Here is a 20,521-nt window from a genome sequence, read left to right as displayed (position 1 = left end):
CTTTTTCTCACCCATGACAATAGCATGGTCCTCAACACCAGTCCTTCAAGTAATTGTTAGATTTACACACAGGATAATACATTTGTTTTGTTCTCTCTCTCCTTACTCAGTAAACCTGATGTGCAAGGCCATGGGTAAATTAGAACCACTCATCTTCATTTACAGCAAGAGCTCACAGTATATTTCTTGTGTGAGCAATTGGGAAAAATTTCTTTTTCTGTTCTTGAATTGTAGTTTCACCGTTTCACCACCTTCCCTTTTGAGAACAGGTTTTTGGTCAATAGACAGTGAAAGGTGTGGTTTAACATACAAAGAGCTCATAATACATGTCCTGACCCATAGACAGCTTTCTTATCTGTGTTAAACACAAAAGAATAACAAAGAGGTGGGTTTTTCTTTCTGCGTATTTAAATGCTACACAATGTGCTGCCATTAGGTAACCCCACCTGCCTCCAGCACTTGTTTATCCCTCAGAGTCTTGAGGAGTTTGTCAATGAGAGCTACAAGCCTCTACCAGTGTCTGTTTCTAATGTTCATTGTCAATGTCTCCATCATGTCACATCTTGGTGACATTCGGCTGATCAATATCAATCACCTCAAAGCCATGGTTGTCATGTCCATCTTTGGAGTGGTGATGATGACCCTTGATGTTGTGGAAACAGTAGGCACAGTGTGCAGTGGCCATAGGGACCACCTTTGAGAAGTTAGAGAAATCGACCCTGTACTTGCCCTCTTTGCTTCTGGAGATGATGGGCAAGAAATTGTAGCCCCACATGATCTCCTGAGGAATAAAGGAGGTCCGGACTTGGCAGGCGGAGCTGGTGGACTCTGCGGTGCCGTCTAGGAAGACGACCAGCTCAAACTCTTGCTTGTGGAGTGTGTCTACCGCCATCTCGAAGAATGGGCTGCTCTTGTCGATCATGTGATACAGCGTGAGAGGACATACAAAGAAAAGGTTGTCCTTCCCGGCGTCCACTGTGAAGTCAATGTTCACCTGGTCCATGATGATTGTCTCCCCATCTGGTGTGATTGTTGTCCTCAACAGCTTGCCATAGATCTGGCTTCCTATCATCAGGGTCTTGCGCAGGTTGGCCACTCTGATTGATAAGCAGAGGGAACCATTTTTGGGGCTGATGACAGCCATGTCACTAAATGTGATGGTCTTAGCCCTCTTTTTAGGCAAAGAGATTTTGGACAGGATGACTCCACACATAAAGCAGTTGATAATTGCTCCAACGAGGGACTGGATGATGAGAAGGGCCACAGCACCTGGGCAGAGAGGGGTGAGCGCTCGTCCACCATACCCAATAGTTGTCTGGGTTTCAAGGGAGTACAGAAATGCAGTGGTGAGTCCTCCGACATTATCAACACATGGAATGTGGTCTGGAGGGGGGTTCTGCCACGTCAGGTCTCCATTACTTCGGGCAATCCAGTACCAAAGCAGGCCAAAAATGAACCAGCTAAGGGTGAAAGAGGCAATGAAGAAGAAGAGGACAAAACGCCACCGGATCTCCACAAAGGTGGTCCAGAAGTCAGCCAGGAAGGCAAAGTGTTTACTGTACTTGATGTTTCCAAATTCAATGTTGCAGCGACCATCTTTGGTCACTAGTCTGGTCCTGCGATTCCTTCGCTCCACCAGACAGTCCTGGATGCGTTTGTTCAAGGATCCACACATTTTCTACAAACCAACCTGTAAGACAATAAAATGAAAAAATATATATACAACATAAGTACATAGTTGAAAACAGTCATCAAGCAATAGTGTGAAGTAAAGGTACTGATGAATTCCTTGTAATAAAATTTCACAAGAAAAGAAAATCTCTATTTGGTAATGGTAAACATCAACAACAAAATGGATACAAACTTTACACTACTTATAAATACAAAACAAAAAAGCAATCTGTTCATAGGTGACTTGTCCTATAATCACACCAGAAACTGCAGCTGGGGCCCCACTACACTTTGGCAGCCCCAGTAATGACAAAAAATCTCTTCACAGAAATGTGCAACAAAGTTTGATGAAAATATTCCAAGTTTAAAAAATGCCCATATAACAAATGTACTCGATAATGCCCCAGCTTTGCATCACAGTGCACATCATTTAACTAGTCAGTCTGTCAGAAAGCTTTACTCTCAAACTGTCAATCATCCTGAAAAAAATGTCACAATCAAAGAGCAGAATGTTAAGATGACACTGGCTGTCAAGTGCTGGAAGGGAGATGAAAAAAGGAGGATATTCTTGCACATACTGTGCCAAGGACAAATATAATATACAGTATATGCCCAGTTATATATGCAACAACATTTGGGACTTGCAAAGAGCAAAGAATGACTCTGAGTCTAGATGAAATAAATTCCATTTTTTGTTTTATTTCTTTTTTGTGTTTGTTTGCTTTTTTTGTATTTTATAAGCAATTCCAGTGAGCACCTGTCCTACTTCTGTATACAGTAAGTATCTTCCCTGTTTTCCTGCTTTACTCCTCTCCCCATAGTTGCATGACTGAGTCTCACTGTGAACTGCTTACTGTATGTACAGTCTCATATGCTCCAAGCTGCTCTGTCCCACTGCAGTTTTAATCCTCAGTGAAAGGCTGTAATCCTGGGTGGATGCAGCACTGCAGTAAAGACCTGACGTTAATGAAAAACAAAAGTTTCCAATGAAGAACGCATGTGGTCCAAATAAACCAAATAATTTGGGAATTTTGGTCCAGTGTAAGTGTCTCAACACAAGGATCATCTTTGTTTGCTAAGTTTCAATGCAGCAAAAAATAAATGTGGCATTAAAATAATTTGGGCAAACCCAGCCAGAAGGCCAGCTGCTCACAGACATAACAATCTTTGACTTTATTCAAGCTCTGAGTTCTCATGAGTCTAGTGCTTGATGGATGGTAACTGGCAGTATTGGCTGAGGTTTCCAAACAAGTATGGCCTCTGTTCTTGCCAAGTCATGCAAACTACCCATTTGGATCATGGCGTGCTTGTTAGTGAGTGTTAAGTAGTACAAAACGATCAGTGCAGTGAGTTTATGTTTTTGTTTTCAGCCCTCAAGGCTCACACACAGTGATTTTGCCAAAAGAAATCTGATAATCACATGGTGTAGCTTGTTTGCAAGCTTTAATCCCTTTGAATGTAAACCTTATCCTTCCACACCCAGTGATTAGGTCAGCATGTTTTCATACTGTAATAAGATATGAGCTGAAATAATTTCAGGTAATGGGTATTTTAATTGCATGTATGACGACTTACTCTAAATTATTGCTTTGCATTAGAAAACAACTAGCTTTCAAAATAGAAACCACCTTTGCTTTACTGTCATGATTCAGAGTCAAAGAATTTTAACCCTATTATTATTTAGTTAGGATCAAAGTTTAAATTCAATAAATCAATCAATAAAAGACTAGCAATCACTGTGTATGAAAAGTTTCCTTATATGAATGATTGAATTGTATTTCACTTTTTTTCTTGTATTTTTGGCACTCCAGGGTCCTTACACAGAACTTTTGAATGTGCCTTGAATGTTTTAGTCATTGACTGGCTGTATTGAGCCAAGTTACAGTCAAAAGCCTCTGAGTCATGACAGTAATAGTGTTTTAGGTTTAAAGCTTTAACACTCTACTGCCCTTACTGTATTTAATGTTAACTGATACTTTTGATATATATATCAGAAGAGTTTACTTTCTTCCTAGTGCAGGCTCATTGTAAATGATTACATCTCATGTGTTACAGTGAACAGCACTGGAAACTTAAGGACAACCTCTTCTTTTATTAATCCACTATAGTGGAAACAAATAAAAATGTGGCTGGTAAAGAGTAAAGTAACAGTGTTTCTTCTTTTGCATTAATAGCATTAATTGACATTAAGATTAGCAGATATTAGATATAAGATATATTAGATATATTATCAATATTAGATCTGTTTCTGTGTTTCTAAGTGTCTAATTCATTATAATGATCCATTTTCAAAGCATATTCTAATGTCAGAGTTATAAAAGTCTACTTTGGATATTTACATTATTAAAATGGTTTGTGACTGTGACATAACTTCAGCTATAGCAGGGATTAAGCAATACTTTTGATTTAAAGAGGAGATTAGTGAAATAAATCTCTAGTGAGCTTTAGTGCCTTATTTGTTGTGAATGCTTTCTTTTGTTAATGAGCTACAAACCAGCTTCAACTAAAATATAGTGTTTTTGTAAAAAGAAAACTGAACCAATCAATTTATTTGCAACTCTCTTTCCTTTTTGTCTTATAATAACAGTGACAATCATATCTCCCATTAAATTAACTGCATCTGAACTAGTCACACAGACATCATGCTCATCTTTATATAATGTGGTACAGCTGAAAATTAAATACGAAAGTCATGTTTCTTCAAGTCCACACTCACCTCTGTTTACTGAGGCACATCCAAAAAGTTGATGAATTGCAATCTCCAGCTCGACCTCTTCTCTCTGTGTGTTTCTTGTTCAGAACTGATTGAGACAGCTTAGGTGTGTCCTCCTTTCATGCCTGTTCACCCACACCTGTGTTCATTTATACTGTCCTCTCATGGTGCGCTGGAATCATCCAGGTGATGTTTACGCCCACAGAGACATCAAGTACCCCTCCGCCCCCAAACACACATACGCATGCATATTCTTCCCCCCCAGCTTTAACAAGTTGTGTTTACCCCACAGATGCCTGGCACCGAGGGCCAAGCTGACCTCTATCTACCACACTCCCAGTCCACCTCAGTCTGGGAGCTGCTCTGGATTTACTCTTGTTTGTTTCTAGTTTGTTATTAGAGTTTAAGCTTTTCAAAGTTGCTCCCAGTGTACACTCTAGAAAAAGAGGTCAAGTGAATGGTTACGATGTAAGTGCAAAGCCTGTATACTGTATCTGTAAATAGTTCCGATTCTCTGAATCTCAGTGACGTGGCATTGTTTACTGTAGACACACACGCACACACGTTTTTATTAGCTGCTGTTTTGGGTAAAATCAATCAAGTTTTTTTTCTTTTTTTCAGTTGTTTCCAGCTTTTGGTATATGCACCAGTGCACTGAAGCTATGATTTCTGAATGTGAAATATGTTCCAAGACATTTGAGCAGAAAGGATGATTAAAATATTTACTTTCACTGCTTTGTATAACCTGATATTAACATCTTATAATACTAACATTCCATGTTGTCCCTGGAATGAGTTCATAATTGAAAAGAAACTCATGTTTGTTTATGCATATAAACCTCCAATTCACTGAGAATGACCATCATAAAAAAAAAAGTTTAACACATCTCGGGTACAGCGTTGTCACTATCAATCAAACATCACTACTTCACAGCTCTGCACGGCAGAGTTGTCTTCCCCCAAGCAACAACCATTTCCCACTCTTCGCCACAACTACAGAGCTGTGTTGTGATGAAATATGGGGACTATAGAACATAAATAGGTGATGGAGTGAGACAACAGAGGCTGAGGAGATGAAAAAGAAGATGCTCTAGATCCAAATAGATAGCTCTCCAGGGTTGGCCAGGAACCGAATCGGTTCATGAGCTGAAGAAGCTCTGAATGCTGAGTGGAAAAAAGTTGTGAATTGTTATTGGGCTCATTTTTCAACTCTATTGTTCCCAGCAAAAGTGACAAAAAGGGCTGCAGTATTACCTTACATGCTGCAGAAAGTGTATTCTATTGACAGCCACAATACATTACTGTTGACACACAACAAGATTAGGCCTGTTTTCATGGGTTACGCTATTGTAAAAAAGATGACAAGCTTGTATTTAAGCTTATTCTTTTGTGTAAGAGCTGATTTGCGTGTTTGTTTAACCAACTCCCTCATTTTAATACCTTATATTTCAGACAAAAGCATGTAGCTAACAGATTAGCTGCACTGATTGTTGGGCCGGTTTAGCAACTTAAGACCTGTGGAGGCCACATTTAGTTGACAGCAATGCAAGACAATGCTGATACAATTACAACCAGTGAATAATAATGACAAAGAAACAAAAGACCAACAGATAAGTCCCTCAGATAGGGTGGAACTGTTTTCGTACTTCAGAAGAGAGCTATCAGAATTATTAACATAACTGATTATTCATTATCTTTTGTAATTATTGGTAAAAATAGGTTGTAAAAGTATTTTAATATTCCATTTGAAATTACTGGTCACTCTGTTGTTATTTTTACTGTTCAGATTAAAAAAAACATGATGTAGTTGCAGGAAAAATAAACCCAATATAAAGAAAAAGTCTCTGCTCTACATTAGTTACCATGTTCACCTTTGCACTTCTACTAACGTGATTAGTACAAAAACACAACTCTGTCACCCTGAGTCCTCATTGATCAGACATATATGTTTGAGAGATCTGAAGTGCCTTTGATAACTAGATGTCTGGAGGTGATAGTAAACAATGGCAGTTTCTCCCTGCATCAGTTGGAGCACTCAGATGAACAATGATGGTTTCTGTATCAGTTTCTGTCAATTAACTTCGATTGGCAGCAATCAGTGGCTTATCTTCATTGCCTGTGAGGTGATTAGCACAGTAGCGGAAAAATACAACAGATAAGAAATGAAGATTTGTCTCTACATGTTGCTGCTAATGTTCTTGAGTTAGTAAATACTGTATATTTGCTTGTCTTAAATCAACTGACAATCTTACTGTGATGAAATTCACGTTCATCAAGTCAGTTTTTTACCACAATTAAAGAAATATTTGATAACAATCACAGTCCACACCTTTTTAGCCCCAAATTTGATTTTACCAGATTTAATCCATTAACTGTCATTAGCCTTATTGTTTTGTTATTAGCCTTCTTATTTTTTATTTTGTACCAAGATAAGCATCAGGAGTTAATTAACCTGTAATATGTCAAAGTCACATGATCAAATGGAAAAATTAAAAGTGAGAATCTAGAGCCATGCTGGAGTTAATGTTTGAATCCAATCTACAAAAGAACATGACACACATTTTATTCACATATACTTGTAAATAACACGACAAACATCTAAATAAGACAAAATTTGACAGTCACATATACATCTACAGTTTTATCATAATTAGAATGAAGCTTTTCTGATGAACATGAGTTGCTGGTGTACTACTGTGTAAGATAAAATTCAAATAGTATGCCAGCATCTGAATCTGAAAGTAGTAGTGAACCTTCATGTGGTTGAGATTCCAGCCTCCCAGCTCAAATTTTGGAAAAGCTACATTTGTTTTAAGTGGTCAATAGATGAACTGAATTGACAACATTTCTTTGGCAATAAAATCAAGGCCTCTTTTTAAGTCTGTTAAGATCTGACCATGGTCTTCCTTTGAAGCTGTTAAACATTCAAAATGTTGTCATGACCCTTTAAGGTTCATATCCTGCTTTGCTTTAGAATCTCTGTGGTCTCCTGACCCACAATTGCACCCCCAAAATGTACATTAAGTAGATAGTCTCTGAGTAGTTGAAGCTGAGAGTTCTTTATCTAAGTTTGAAGTTGCCAGCTGCTCACGCTGCTTCCTTTATGCCATCATTCTTTGGTTAATTTTTTGCTTTTTTAAAAAAGACAGTTCAGTTAAAAACCACATCTGACTTTTTCATGACTGAAAAAAATCCATTGCAGTCCAAATAAATTATGAACTATAGCCTTGAGCACTGGGATAAAACCTTTTAATTAATTCTGGTATAAATAAAATGAAGCTTTTTTTTTTTTGTCTTTTTTATTTGTGATTTGTGATTTGTAATTCGGACGTGCTTTGGCAACACACATAGTTTTAACATTCACCATGTGGCTTCATATTCTATGATCTGCTGTGTGTGTGTGTATGTGTGGGTGTATTGACCAAGTATTACTCATGTTGTGGGGACTTGCCTCCCTTATGGGGACAAAAAGCAAGTCCCCTTGACATAAATCATTCATTTTAGAGTGTAGGCTTGGTTTAAAGTTAAGGGAAAGTTTAGGGTTACGTTAAGGTTAGGGTTAGGGTAAGTCTCCAAGAAACAAATTTAAGTAACTGTAATGTCCTCTGAAGCAATGGAAACATGTCTATGTGTGTGTGTGTGTGTATATGTGTGTGTATGTGTGTGAGTGAATGAGTCAGTGGAAAGCGGATAGAGGGGGCTGTACACTGATGACAGCCATTTTGCTGGGTCATCATGTCACTGAGCATTCATATTCCATATCCATCATTCTCAGAGTAAAAATGGCAAAGTGCTAAATGCCAAGCATTGCAATCCCAAGCTGTGCAACATGCTCATCAGCCCGTCCTCAAAAGAAAAACAACAATATAGGTTGAAAATTCAGCCAGCAAAAACGACACAGAGTTACGTTTGAGTGACAAACACCATCTAGCGGCCATAGTGATTACGACCCGGGAAGTGATACAATTCAGATGGCGGATGGAGGATGTGTTGCGTAAAGCATTTGCCTCTTGTGATAATATAAACATAAGCAGCAAAGCATTTTCTCTTATTGTCAGCATGCTTTTGTGCAAGAACAGTTTGTCTGGAAAATTCAGAGATGTAGGCATGCAGAAACAGGCAAGCTGTTGTAATTATAATGATCTTAGGATCTATGCATACAGTACTGATGCCTTTGGGTGTAATGTGCATATCAATAGGAGCTTATACAGATGAGGACTTTGGCTGTCAGGTCTGTATGTGGACAAAGATGAGAAGCCAGGCCAACAGGGTTTGTGGGGATTTTCCATTACAGGACTTACACTCCGCCTGCTTGTCCTCTAACTGTTAGGCCTCATCAAAACCAATGGAATCATGTATGTTTTTACTGTGCCATAATGTATCCCTGTGTAACCACAGTCACTCTCTAAGATTCTCTAACACCTATTTCAGCTTCACAAGCAGATGGCTGGGATGTGACTGCAGTATGTAGGCAGTGAAGTGTAAGATGAAAAGCATGGCTCAAACATTTACAGTACAGTCGAGTTAGATGTGTTATGCAGGGTTGCAGGGTGATGAATTTGAGTTGTTTGTCTCTTTTGTTTCTTGAACAACAGGGTGTCGTTCTATTTGCTCTGTGAGAAAAAGTAGAAGTAGAAGGTTTGAGATTGCAACCAGAGATAAATGAAAAATAATCTTATTTATATCTTAGTTTTAAACTTTTTATGCATATTTTGTAAATTGGATTTCGTTGACTATAATGTATGGCATAAATGTATATAGTGTAATTAACTGTAAAGGTCTGTAAACTGCATGTGCGGGGTATGTGGGGACCTCCCCCTCCCCTGCTTAATCAGTCAGCAATTTGGAGGTTCCCAAGGTCGCATGGGGAACACATAAGTATTTTTGTCCTCCACTCAATATTCTCAGGTCACATTATGATCCTGATCCTGTCCCGTCTCATGTCTCCCGTCGCACATCCACCACTCAAAGGACTTCAGCCTGATTAAGTAGCAGCCACCTAGCCTGAATAACACAAAACCCCTCTTAAAAGCTTAAAATCATTTCTCTCACTTCTTTTTTTTTCCCCTCCCACGAATTCAATTTTGCAAGTTGTAAAGTGACACCCGGTGAAAAATCTGCAAGAGAACACTGCACTTCTGTTCCACATGAGGGAATACCTCTCCTCAGCTGTGGATACAACTGCACAGCCATTATATCACATTTCTCAGATCTACAGTTCTTTGTCCTTCTTTATGGCTACTTTTTGTATCTCAAAGTAATAGTCTATAAATGAAAAAAATGGAGCCTCGCGTTATAAAGACTAATCTCTGCTTTGCAGTGGTTATAATGACGGGCCTGACAGTGCTTCCCTGCAGACTTTATTGAAAGAGCACTATTTGAGGAGAAGGTATCTCTTAACTTGCATATTAAACCCTTCACAAGAATTGTGGAGCAGGTGGGTCCAAGAGAATTCAAAAATCCTTCTGGAGGGATATGCTCAGAAGGTACATGACTATGGGTCTCAGTGAAACTCAAGCAGACTGTCAGCCAAAACCACAAATTGCGCCCGTTAATAGTACCGTGAATTGCGCAGCATGTGTAGCCGCAATCTGCCCCGTTCCAAGGTCCTATTCACGAAAGATTTTTGCGCTAATGATATGCCGTCGCAAACACGCCCATAAAGTTTTGCAGCTGAGTGTAATTTCCTTGTTTTGCGTCTGATTGAGTGAGCTGAGCGGTTTCCAGCGTTTAAGGCTTTTCTCCACATTTCAGAACACAGATGGGTCCATAATGAAAACTGCAGAGAGCATAAAAGCTCCAGATTGCGTGTCTTTAATTAGCAGAGGTGCACACACAGAGCTCTCCACAATAACAAATCAACTTTCATGTATTTTGTTTCTTTTACTTCTCTATAACATAATCTACTGAAAGGTTAAAATACAGCTATTAATGTGACTTAGGCAGGTCTGAAACGTGTTAGATTAATGTCTGAATCTTACACTAATGTCGTTCATGTGTCACTGAATATATCCTGGATTTTGCAGAAACATCAGTACTGATGTTCTGTTTGTTGTTGGCACAGCTGGCTGTGTGTCGCAGCTGGCTGCAGCATCACACAGCAGCTGAAACGATAAGTGCGTCTCCAAACTGAGAAAGAGTCATGATCTGGCGGTAATTAATGTTCTGTGTTCTGCTAAACATCTACACAGATCAGCTGTTAAACACAGATTCCAGGTTTATACGGTGGAACTGTTTGTAATAAAGCAGCCTTAATGGATGAATCCTGAGCTCCATCAGTACTGTCAGGACATTTTTATTTTTGAGTAGCTGAAAAGTCCGAGATAACCTACCATAATAACCACAATAACTCAATATTATTCGAGAGAGAGAGAGAGAGAGAGAGAGAGAGAGAGAGAGAGAGAGAGAGAGAGAGAGAGAGAGAGAGAGAGAGAGAGAGAGAGAGAGAGAGCTTCAGTTACCACCAACTCTCTGAAGACACTATTTCACTCTCGGTGCACTTCACCTTTTGCAAGTGCTTTGTGAATTACACGTGCAATCCTTTTGTTGATATTTTTTAAGACATAGCCATTAGAAGAGGTGGTTGCACTAAACCATGGATGTTAAACCTTTCTGACATTGATTTCTTTGGTCTTGAACTAAAACATAGCATAGAGCACAGAGAAAAATGGGTCATGGAGCAATAGGCTGTAAAAGTCAAGTGCTCCTTGACTGTTTCTTGTTTCACTTTGAAGGCCTATGATGAGATACATCATGGTTTTGGAATGTTTCTCCGAATTATTTCTTCAAAATAATTTAATTAAATGAAATATTTATATCTCTCTGGGGCTATTTGTGAGTGTCACTCATGCACTAATTGCTCCTGTTTTGGATTACTTAACTTAAAATAAACATTTCCTCATCATACAAATTCCTTAACCAAATAAGCAGATTCCTTTATTCTCATCATATCGAAAAAGATGTGGTTTATCAAGGTAATATCATTGGCATTAGTCTTCTCAGGACTACGCTCCACTAAGCAGAGCACATCAACCCAGAGTGATACACAAGATTTCCCACAAGACTTGGACTAAGTGGAACATTTTGCAAATGATGACAAGATAAACAACAAAGGAAACACTGGAAATTACATCTTAAGTTTGAATGGAGCTCTTGATTTCAGGGAAGAGGGCGAGCTGAAAATTTGCCAGATTTGTTTTGTCAGCGGTCACCAATTACAGTAACCAACATGTAGCTCTCACAGAAAAAGACCAACAGAAAGATGTTGCTTCAACCTACTTCATACTGTGTAGTTTAATTATTTTTATAATTGCAAAAACTTCCACAATGTCTCAAATCTGGCATATGTTGCTGTACAAGAATACACTGTTAATTCCATAGTAGCAAAGATTAAAGATGCCCCCAAGATAGTTACAACATCCAAAATTCTTCAACTGCACAGAGCAGTGTTCAGTGATTATGTTTAATTACTCACTGCTATGCCTCTCTCCTCCACATAGTGTCACTGTGTGTGGTAGTGACTGGTGTCCAGGATATGAGCAGTCTCATTCTGTTTAATTCAAAATATAAAATGGCAACAGAGCAGTTATGGTTGATTCTTTTAGCAGAAAAACTGAAAAAATTTGGCAAGGAACTCTATTTTATGAAAACATGCTAATGGCATACACTCCTCTCTCTCACATACTTCTGGCTATGGTGTTGTCATGTGGAATATAATTTTGATAACTCTCCTACACCCGCACATTATTAGGTTGTAAACTAAAAACTCTTTTCCAACGAGCCAATGAGAAAAGGCTTTATTGTTAATTTACGTCACACCTGCCATACATACAGCTGTTATATTCAGTATAATTGATCAATCTGAATGTTGTTTTTCAGTAGGTGTTCAGTGGTCATTGCATATGATCTTATATGATGCCCGTGTATATATATATATATATATATATATATATATATATATATATATGCTTTATTTTAGGACTCCCGCTGTGAATATGTCAGTGTTCTATGCATAAGAGAAAAACATGCTACAGTATTTCTAAATTATGTATTCACATATAACAAGCACAGTGCTGCGCTGTAGATCTTCACACTCACATAATTCATAATTTAAACACTAATAGATGTACTCTTTCCCTAAAGTTCAGCTTCCCTTTAAACGATAGCATATAAATATGAAAAATAAAGAGTACATAATGGTTGCTGCAATGCTTCTGAATAATGATTTTTGGACGAATATGTTGACATTGATGACTTTGTTTAAGTTAAAGCTGCAACAGCCTCGCTCAGATAGATTCTTTAATAATTTACACATTTCCCATTGCAAACATACCTTGCCTCTTCATGCATTCACTAGTTCTGCATGCTATTAAATGCTGGCCTCCAGCTCTGCTCTTTGCGCAACACCAAATGCAAAACAGCCACTTGGTTGCAGAGTTAAATATTTCAGATATTACCATACAGCAGTGTTCCTTACAAGCAGCTTCAACTACAACTTCAGTATTTCTGCTCTGTGATACATTTTGGCAATTTGTCAAGGAATTTCTCAGCATACACACTCATACTCAGACACTCAACTTCCTCCATTATGCCCTTGTAGTGATATGTTTATTGTGGTTGTCCTCTGATATCCATTCCCGCTCCTTTTTGTTCCGGGCTGCTTGTAACAATGTAGTTCATCGCAGTGCCATAAGCTCTGACAAGAGGATCAATCAGAGCTAATGAAGCCTGGGAGGAGGTGAGAGAAAGCAAAGCCAAAGGGGGAGTGGGTGGGTGAGGGTGAGGATGATGGTGGTGGGGGGCAGGGAGTGTAGGGGTTGCTGGAGGAAAAGAGAATACTAGAGCCAAGGGAGCAGAGAGAGGATTAAGAAAAAAATGACACTTCCTCCTCTCTCCAGGAGGAACTAATTCCTCTTTCCTCAGTTATGACCTCTGAAATGATCATTTCTTCACGTGATGATTGTGGCCTGACACGCACTATCGACTGCGGGCTGCTGTGGACATGTCAGTGTCGCTGGTTTGGACTTTTTGCATGAGAGTCTGACCCCTGATACCGCTATCCCGTCTGAACTGTTTCAGAAGAATGGTTTGCATTTATTTTCCAGTCTGCGGGAAGACGACCAAGAATAGCACATACAGTGATAGGAGACAGTGCTCAGTTTATTTCATGGGGAAATGCCTGCATTGATGAATATTAAATCAGACTCAGAACATGCGCAATTCTTAACAATTTGTATTAAACATCTTCATCCTGCAGTACAGTGGAATAATCCACAGTTTGATCATTCTAATAGATCATCAATTAAAGGACCATTGAAGAGCCCATTACAATGTGTTACACACACTCCTTAACATTAAGCAAATGGATCCGTACTAACACAAGTTTTCTCCAAGCACTTGTAGTAATGAATGTGCCAGGAAGCTTTATTAATGTGTGATGTGTGATTAATGTGAGGTGGTACGGTCAACTGAATGTATTTCTCCACAGGATGAACAGCAGAGGCAATAAGGTGGAAGGGGCTCGGCTTTGATCAATAACGGTGTAACCTCAGGAGGGGAAATAATTACATATACCCCCTATCTGAGCAACTGAGAGCCATGAGGGGCTGATCCACACACAGGATCCATGTAGCAGCGTCGCCGAAGGACCTGAATTTTTACAACTGAGAACACCAACACTTCATGATCACTGCTGAGATTAGCACCTTTACCCCGGGAGTGAGTGTGAGCTGAACTCGTATCCCTCAGCCAAATCCCACGCTCCTCATTATTGCAGCCTCACTCCTTGATGTTCCATAATCCGCTGTCATTGGCTCCCCAGCTGTTCGGGGCTGAGGACAGAAGAAGTATCTCCCAGGCATCTTGCTGCACCCCTGCGACTCAGCAAGGGGGGGCGCATGCAGGAACAAAGGGGAGCTGCAGAGTCATAAATCTCCTCCCAAATCCAATGCAGGAAGTAGGCCTAGATGAAGCGGCTTGTGGGTGATGGCAACATTGTAGCTGCTCCTCCCCCACTTATCAGCATCTCCCTATCTTCCTCTCTCTTTGCTCTCACTCTCATTACTCCTCCTCTGTTATGTAGAGTCTACAGTCAATTTTCTCTGTGCCATGCTAATAACATTTCAATGTCAAGTATCTATCCGTCTGTCTTTGTCTGCATGTCCTCTCATATGCACACACTCCCCTATGCCCACATGGCAGTTACTGAACAGAATTTTAAAATATGTGGAATAAATGAGCCTGTGCACTCCATTTAGCTGTTAAGCTATATGAATTTATTTGACATTAACCTTCAATTCAAACATTCAATAAGCATCCTTTACTGTATGCTGGGAACTAGAGTTGCAATTTAAGCGGGAGCATTAGCCAAAGTGACATGATGCCTTATTTTTTAGTTACTTCTGAGGATAAGTTCTGGGTCAAAATGTCCCGTCCGCCCTTTCATTTCTACCTGACTGCTTTCCCTTTGTATTTGCTCCCCTCTATACCTCATCTTTTTCACTCCCCTCTCGTACTTTGTTGCGTCTGCTACTTTCTTCCTCTTCTGCTGTTTCTTTGTCTTGCCCTGTGTGTTTTTGCTAAGACTCACTTCTCTGCTTCCACTTTATATCTATCCCAACCCCTTTGGGCTTTTTCTTCAACTGCGGTTTTAGAGCAATTGATTATACCACACTCCTCTTTACCATCGCTCTTTCGCTGTCTGCATCCCCATTACATGTACACACACTCATCTCTTTTCCTACCTCTCACTGTACAACTGTACTTGACTTTTCTTAGGATATTTCTTTGCGGCAGAGGGAAGGGAGCCATGTGACAGATGTACACACACACACACACACGCACACACACACACACACACACTGATGCACTGTGCAAATAAGCATAAACAAACATACTCATATAAAGGACAAATCCTGAGAGACAAGAGGTCCAATCTCTGTTTGGAAGTGAGAAGAGAGGAGCGTTCAAGAGAGAGAACACACATATTTACATCCTTCCCATCTCTTCTCTCACCCACTCTGACTCTGCCTCTCTCTCTCTCTCTCTCTCTCTCTCTCTCTCTCTCTCTCTCTCTCTCCCTCCCCTCTCTCCTCCTCTCCCTCTTTCTCACACACACACACACACACACACACACACACACACACACACACACATGCACTGACAGACCCCCCTCTTACACAGGAGTAGATAGAGAGCGGTGAAGAGCAGAAGGAGCTGGATGGCAGGAGAGAGGCAGGAGGGCTGTTGTTGATTGAACAAAGCCAGGAAAGGAGTGCGCAGTCCTGGGGAGAAGAGCAGCTGTGAAATGCCTCGAAGGGAGCCTGCCAGCTACTCCTGCAGAGACCTGAAGGTAAGCCTTGTGCACCGCTGATGGAGAAAAGCAGAGGAAGAGACAGAGAGAGCAAGGCAAAAGGAGGAGAGGGGAGGTTTTGAAGCCGCTGATGCATGGTACGACCATGGCTCCACATCCAAGCCTCTCAATTTGTCTGCGGATGGCATCGCATGCTGTGAGTGCATTATGTGTTTCATTGCACAGCCACAAATCCCTTCCGGAGTGGCTTGCCAAATAAAAAGTGTGCGTTACTTGAAGAAAGATCAATAACTATAAGGATAAGACAGCTACTGTAGAGAGAAACAGAGAGGGATAAGAGGACAGATAGAGAGAGAAGATGTGAGACACTTCCAGAACAGAAAAAGGAAAGTGTTGATGGGAAAAGTGGCTGGATTACTCTCCTCCATCAAACACAACCTTTATCATCACATCTTGCTCCCTTCATCTTATATCACTGACTGCAGAGATGCATAGATCATCACCATGCATCCCCTTGCCCTCACGGCGGGGGCAGGGTAATCAAAAAGGCAATGGATTTCTCTGACGCAAGCAGAGAAAAGCCTGTCAACACTCCTGCTGTTTGTGCCTACTCGCGTATCGTGCTGTAGTTCTTTCAGTGCAATGCAGGAGTTTTACAAGCGCAGTAGCAGCAGGAGCAAACCTGGAGCGAATGTGCATCTGTGTGTTGCTGTAAGCGCGTGTGTGTGGAGAAGGAGCGGTGGGGGGGGTTGGATCTTGTACCTCAAGCACACATGTTTCTGCTCTTACACATTTAAATACGTTCAATAGAAGCAGGAGATAGAGCGGACGGACGCAGGGAAGTGACAGCTTTGCCAGTGTTTTCATGAATATTGTAGGCAACACCAAAAGCACTGAGAGAAAATCATTTATATTGATTCCCTTGAAACACTCTCTTTTGGCTGAGGATTTGGGTTGCTTGGTTTAATGACTGACGTACACCACTATTTTCTCCTCCAGCTCCAGTCCAGTGCACTCTGCAGGACACACATCTTGAGAGTTGTTGCTGTAAAACTTTGATGACAACGCAGTGGGCTTAGCAACCACATTAATCAAGCACAGTTTCCCCAAAGCTCCTGTCCTTCCTGGTATTGTCTCATCAGGGAATGTAAAGACAGCATCAAGGCAGCGTGTGGACTCAATCATCATTTTTTAATGTCTTCTCTTTGGCACAACGTGGAGGAATAACTAAGAAAGCAAGCCATCTCTGCTCTCATCATTAAACATATTTTAACATATGGCATAACTTAAACTCTTTGGAGCGAAAGGAAAGGGAAAGTACAGTCTGACAGAGTGATTTCTTAATACTAGCTTTGCAGCAAAACCTGCCTATTTGCCACACTTCAAGCTACTTTTATCACTGTAATCTACCATGACCTCGCTCACAGCTGGTTGAACCGTGATTGGCTATTTAAAGAGTGTTGGGGGAAGTGCAAACTGTTAAGATGTAATGGTTTTTGATGGATGGCCTTTTGACCTTATTATCAGCTCTATCGTTGTAGCTGCAACTCAGCACTGCGTACGTCGCTCCACTCATGCTGGGTTATTATCCATGTCCTGATCTCCCTAACAAGTGGACAAAAGAGGGCAAAGGGCAGATGTAATGCTCAGCAGGATCTAAGGAGACTCTCAAAAGAGAAGACACTGTGAATAATTAATTGGATCTGTTTATTTAGTCAAGACTGTGTGTCTCTAGGGGATGTGGAGAAAGCTCCGTTCTTCAAGCAGATCCACATTCTCTAATACCGCAGCGGCACATTTGTGTCAAGAGCTTAGCCAGGCGTGAAGATTTTTTTTTTGTATTTAGTGCCCTGGAAAATGTGTGTGCATGTCAGAGTACTGCATAAAATTACAGTATTTTTTGTAGGGCTTTGATAGACCTACATGCCTTATTTATTCATCAGCAGTGAATTAGTTCAAATTTCTGCTTCAGTTCTAGTTTGCACACTTGGCTCGTTGAAAAAAAAAAAACAAAAACATACAAACATTGCATATAATTTAAAAGTCGTAGCCTTGCACTTTGTGAGCACAATCCAATACAATACAATCTCTTGGTATTTGCATGAAACTGATAAGCAGCATAAATTTTCTTACACAATCTTGTCATCCCCCAAGGAAAATCATTCAGTTTATGCCCACATAAATCTGTAACCAATGCAAATTCAAGCCTTCATGTCTACTGGATTTTAAAGTGTCACCTACGATACTTATGTACCAGATTTATGGCACAACCCACTCACTGTTTGGGCAACAACCTCACTATGCATGGGTTTCTCCTACAGTCCTGTCACACTTAAAGTTGATACAGTACACATAGCTGCTGCTTCAGAAAACAAGCAGCACAAATAAACCTTCGCCTTCTGTTTGGTTGTAGAGAGATGACTGTTTTAGGGTTCACCTCTTTGCTCTGTGTTTGTCCAGCACAGCTATACTAACACACGTCCTTGTCATGGATAAGAGATGATACAAGCCATGTTTCCATCAACATATTTTTATGTGCACTTTAAAGTATCTCATTAGAAAAGGTTGATGGAAATGAGAAAATTCAACAAAAACAATTTTGCAAAAAAAAGTTTTCACGCTCGTTTGATGTGGGGTTTTTTTTTTTTGCCTTTTTCAAAAAAGAGATGGCTGCTTCTTTTAGGTCACCTTGCCCCATAGCATCTGTCAGTGTATTCATCCGCAACCATATTTCTACTGTTCAGGTGGACTGGAAGGAATAACGTTCGTGTAGCGAGACTGCCCACTCACCAAAAATATCATTCAGTGTAATCTGTCACAGATTACATTTTGACAACTGTGAAAATGCATTTCAGTGTACATCCCATGTCCGAGTTAACTGGCTCTCAATGACACCAGAGGAGAATCTTCATAATGGCCCGTGTTCTTATCTTTCAGCAGCAGGTTATGTGGAAGGTAATAGAAGTTTTACCGTGTCTCTTTCTCCAGGCTTAGTCAGTAGGGTTAAACCAGTTTTGTCTGGAGTTATTTTAATAAAGGTGGATCCCTCGTACTATTCATGAGGACTCCTTTGTTAAGCATGGCGGACAATGGCAAGAGATACATTGATGTCTCATGTGTACCTGATAAGCATTCAGGTCAGTCCAGTTTAAGTGAATCACATAAGGGTTCATGTTTCTTGTGCTACAGGATTCCTGCATCCATATAGTGCATAGATATTGCACCCCTTACTGTAGATGCAGGCTGATTTCAATATTGTTTAGCTTCTTATATGATTTAGAAACAAAAACACTATACAGCCAAAGTCATTTTAATTGGCCAGTATAACAAATACCCATGAATACGATTTGCTTAGATTGATGCAGAGACACACTGTCAGCTTAACTACTGGTGCACACTGATTCATGCATGTAAGGACAATTTAGCTTCATATACAATGCAAATAGAGGACATTCCATACATGTAAAGCACACTTCCACAATAAAGTGATGTTGTTAATCACTGCAGTACCTTTAGGAGGTGAACACATTCAGGCCTTCTCTACATCTGGTGGGATATTTTTTTTTCTTTTTTTCAGGTTTTATATAAGCATCTATGAACCGTGAGCATCCATCACCCTGGGGAAGCACATCCCTGTGCATTTGCAGCTCATTAACAGTGATGGAAAAGAGAAATACTGCATGGATAATAAGGCCTGTAGAGTGACAGCATGGATTTTTTTTTTGTATTTGACATGTTTCTTCTTTTAAAGATTTTTTTTTTAAGATTAAGGGATTGCTGAGCATTTTTTTCAACACCAACTCGCTTCACATTTATACAGCTAAGACTCATTCATACTGTATCATCTGCTGTCACCCACTGGAGCAACGGATATTTAAGCTTGTTGGATACCTCGTCAGAACAAACAAAAAACAAACAAACAAGCCGATCTGAGGAATTAACATGCAACTGCGGGGTCACGATCCCATTTTAATCTGACTCGTTATGTGCTGACTACAGAGAAGGAGGCCCCTCAACGGGACAAGCACACGGGCACAGTGAAGCATGTCAGGAATTCCAATCAAGACCATTTGACCTTTGGCTCCTCCAGCATTCGCCATTCACCGCCTGGCTCTGCAGCCCCACCCCACTTTGCTCATGGCCTCTCATCCTCTCTCCTCCCATCCTCCCCTGCTCTCCTGTCCTCTACAGTGGGGTGAAGCAGAGGAGTAATGACCCAGTATAGTAGGATCAAGTTTGCTTGCACAGCAAGTAACATTTGATGCAGAGATTCACATTATTACTCTAGAGTCATACTGCACATATATTATGCTAAACAGAGATTACTACTCATCTCCACATAGTTCCCACTCATTACAATTTCTTCTTTTGCTTAGGCATCATTCTCTCCTGCTAAGTAGGAGCAGTGGCACAGGGAAGCAGTAAATCACAGCAAGAGCCTGACAGAAACGCCTGATAAGAAGAAGAAGCAGGGTGTTGGGGAGCATGCCCACCCAACCTCACACATCTCTTGTCTCTCTCCCTGTGTCTCTTTCCATCATGTCTCTCACGCTCAAGGCCAGCACGGTTGAAGAGGGTGTTATTTGGCTCCAGGAGGTGTTGGGTTTTAATCCCATCCAAGCTCCACTCAGCACGATTGTGAAATCTTGGCAATCATTTAAAAAAAACATACTCATCTTAGTGGAGGAGTGGGGTAGATCTGAAACATGTAGCAATGAAATAGCTCCATTCTTGGCTTGCACAACCATACTTTTTTTTTCTAAGGGTGTGAACAGAATGTACTGTAAGAAGGAGATTGAATGAGGGACAATAAGAGAGAAAGATAT

The 20,521-nt window shown here is 40.3% G+C and overlaps 2 protein-coding genes across 2 annotated transcripts in view; one reads left to right on the top strand and one right to left on the bottom strand.

Annotated features, from left to right (window-relative positions):
* Positions 1–521: 521 nt before the first annotated feature.
* kcnj1a.1 (potassium inwardly rectifying channel subfamily J member 1a, tandem duplicate 1) lies at positions 522–4,471 on the bottom strand. Its single transcript, XM_042415057.1, has 2 exons — positions 4,388–4,471; positions 522–1,690 (listed from the first exon to the last, which is right to left on the bottom strand). The coding sequence occupies exon 2, from the start codon at positions 1,673–1,675 to the stop codon at positions 557–559; it is 1,119 nt and encodes a 372-aa protein (XP_042270991.1). The 5' UTR covers positions 1,676–1,690; positions 4,388–4,471; the 3' UTR covers positions 522–556.
* Positions 4,472–15,688: 11,217 nt separating this feature from the next.
* The window catches only part of kcnj5 (potassium inwardly rectifying channel subfamily J member 5), a 28,897-nt gene continuing 24,064 nt past the window's right edge, over positions 15,689–20,521 (top strand). The window contains exon 1 of the mRNA XM_042413187.1: positions 15,689–15,734. The gene's annotated coding sequence lies outside the window, so the exon portion shown is untranslated. The remainder of the gene's footprint in view (positions 15,735–20,521) is intronic.

The sequence above is a fragment of the Thunnus maccoyii genome, chromosome 6 (genome assembly GCF_910596095.1).
Source record: "Thunnus maccoyii chromosome 6, fThuMac1.1, whole genome shotgun sequence".
NCBI lineage: Eukaryota > Metazoa > Chordata > Actinopteri > Scombriformes > Scombridae > Thunnus > Thunnus maccoyii.
Note: the sequence above shows the minus strand (reverse complement) of the source record. Positions and strands in the feature narration are given on the sequence as shown.

Excerpts from the sequence above, each read along its gene's own strand:
- kcnj1a.1 (XM_042415057.1), bottom strand. The coding sequence starts at position 1,675 with ATGTGTGGATCCTTGAACAAACGCATCCAGGACTGTCTGGTGGAGCGA.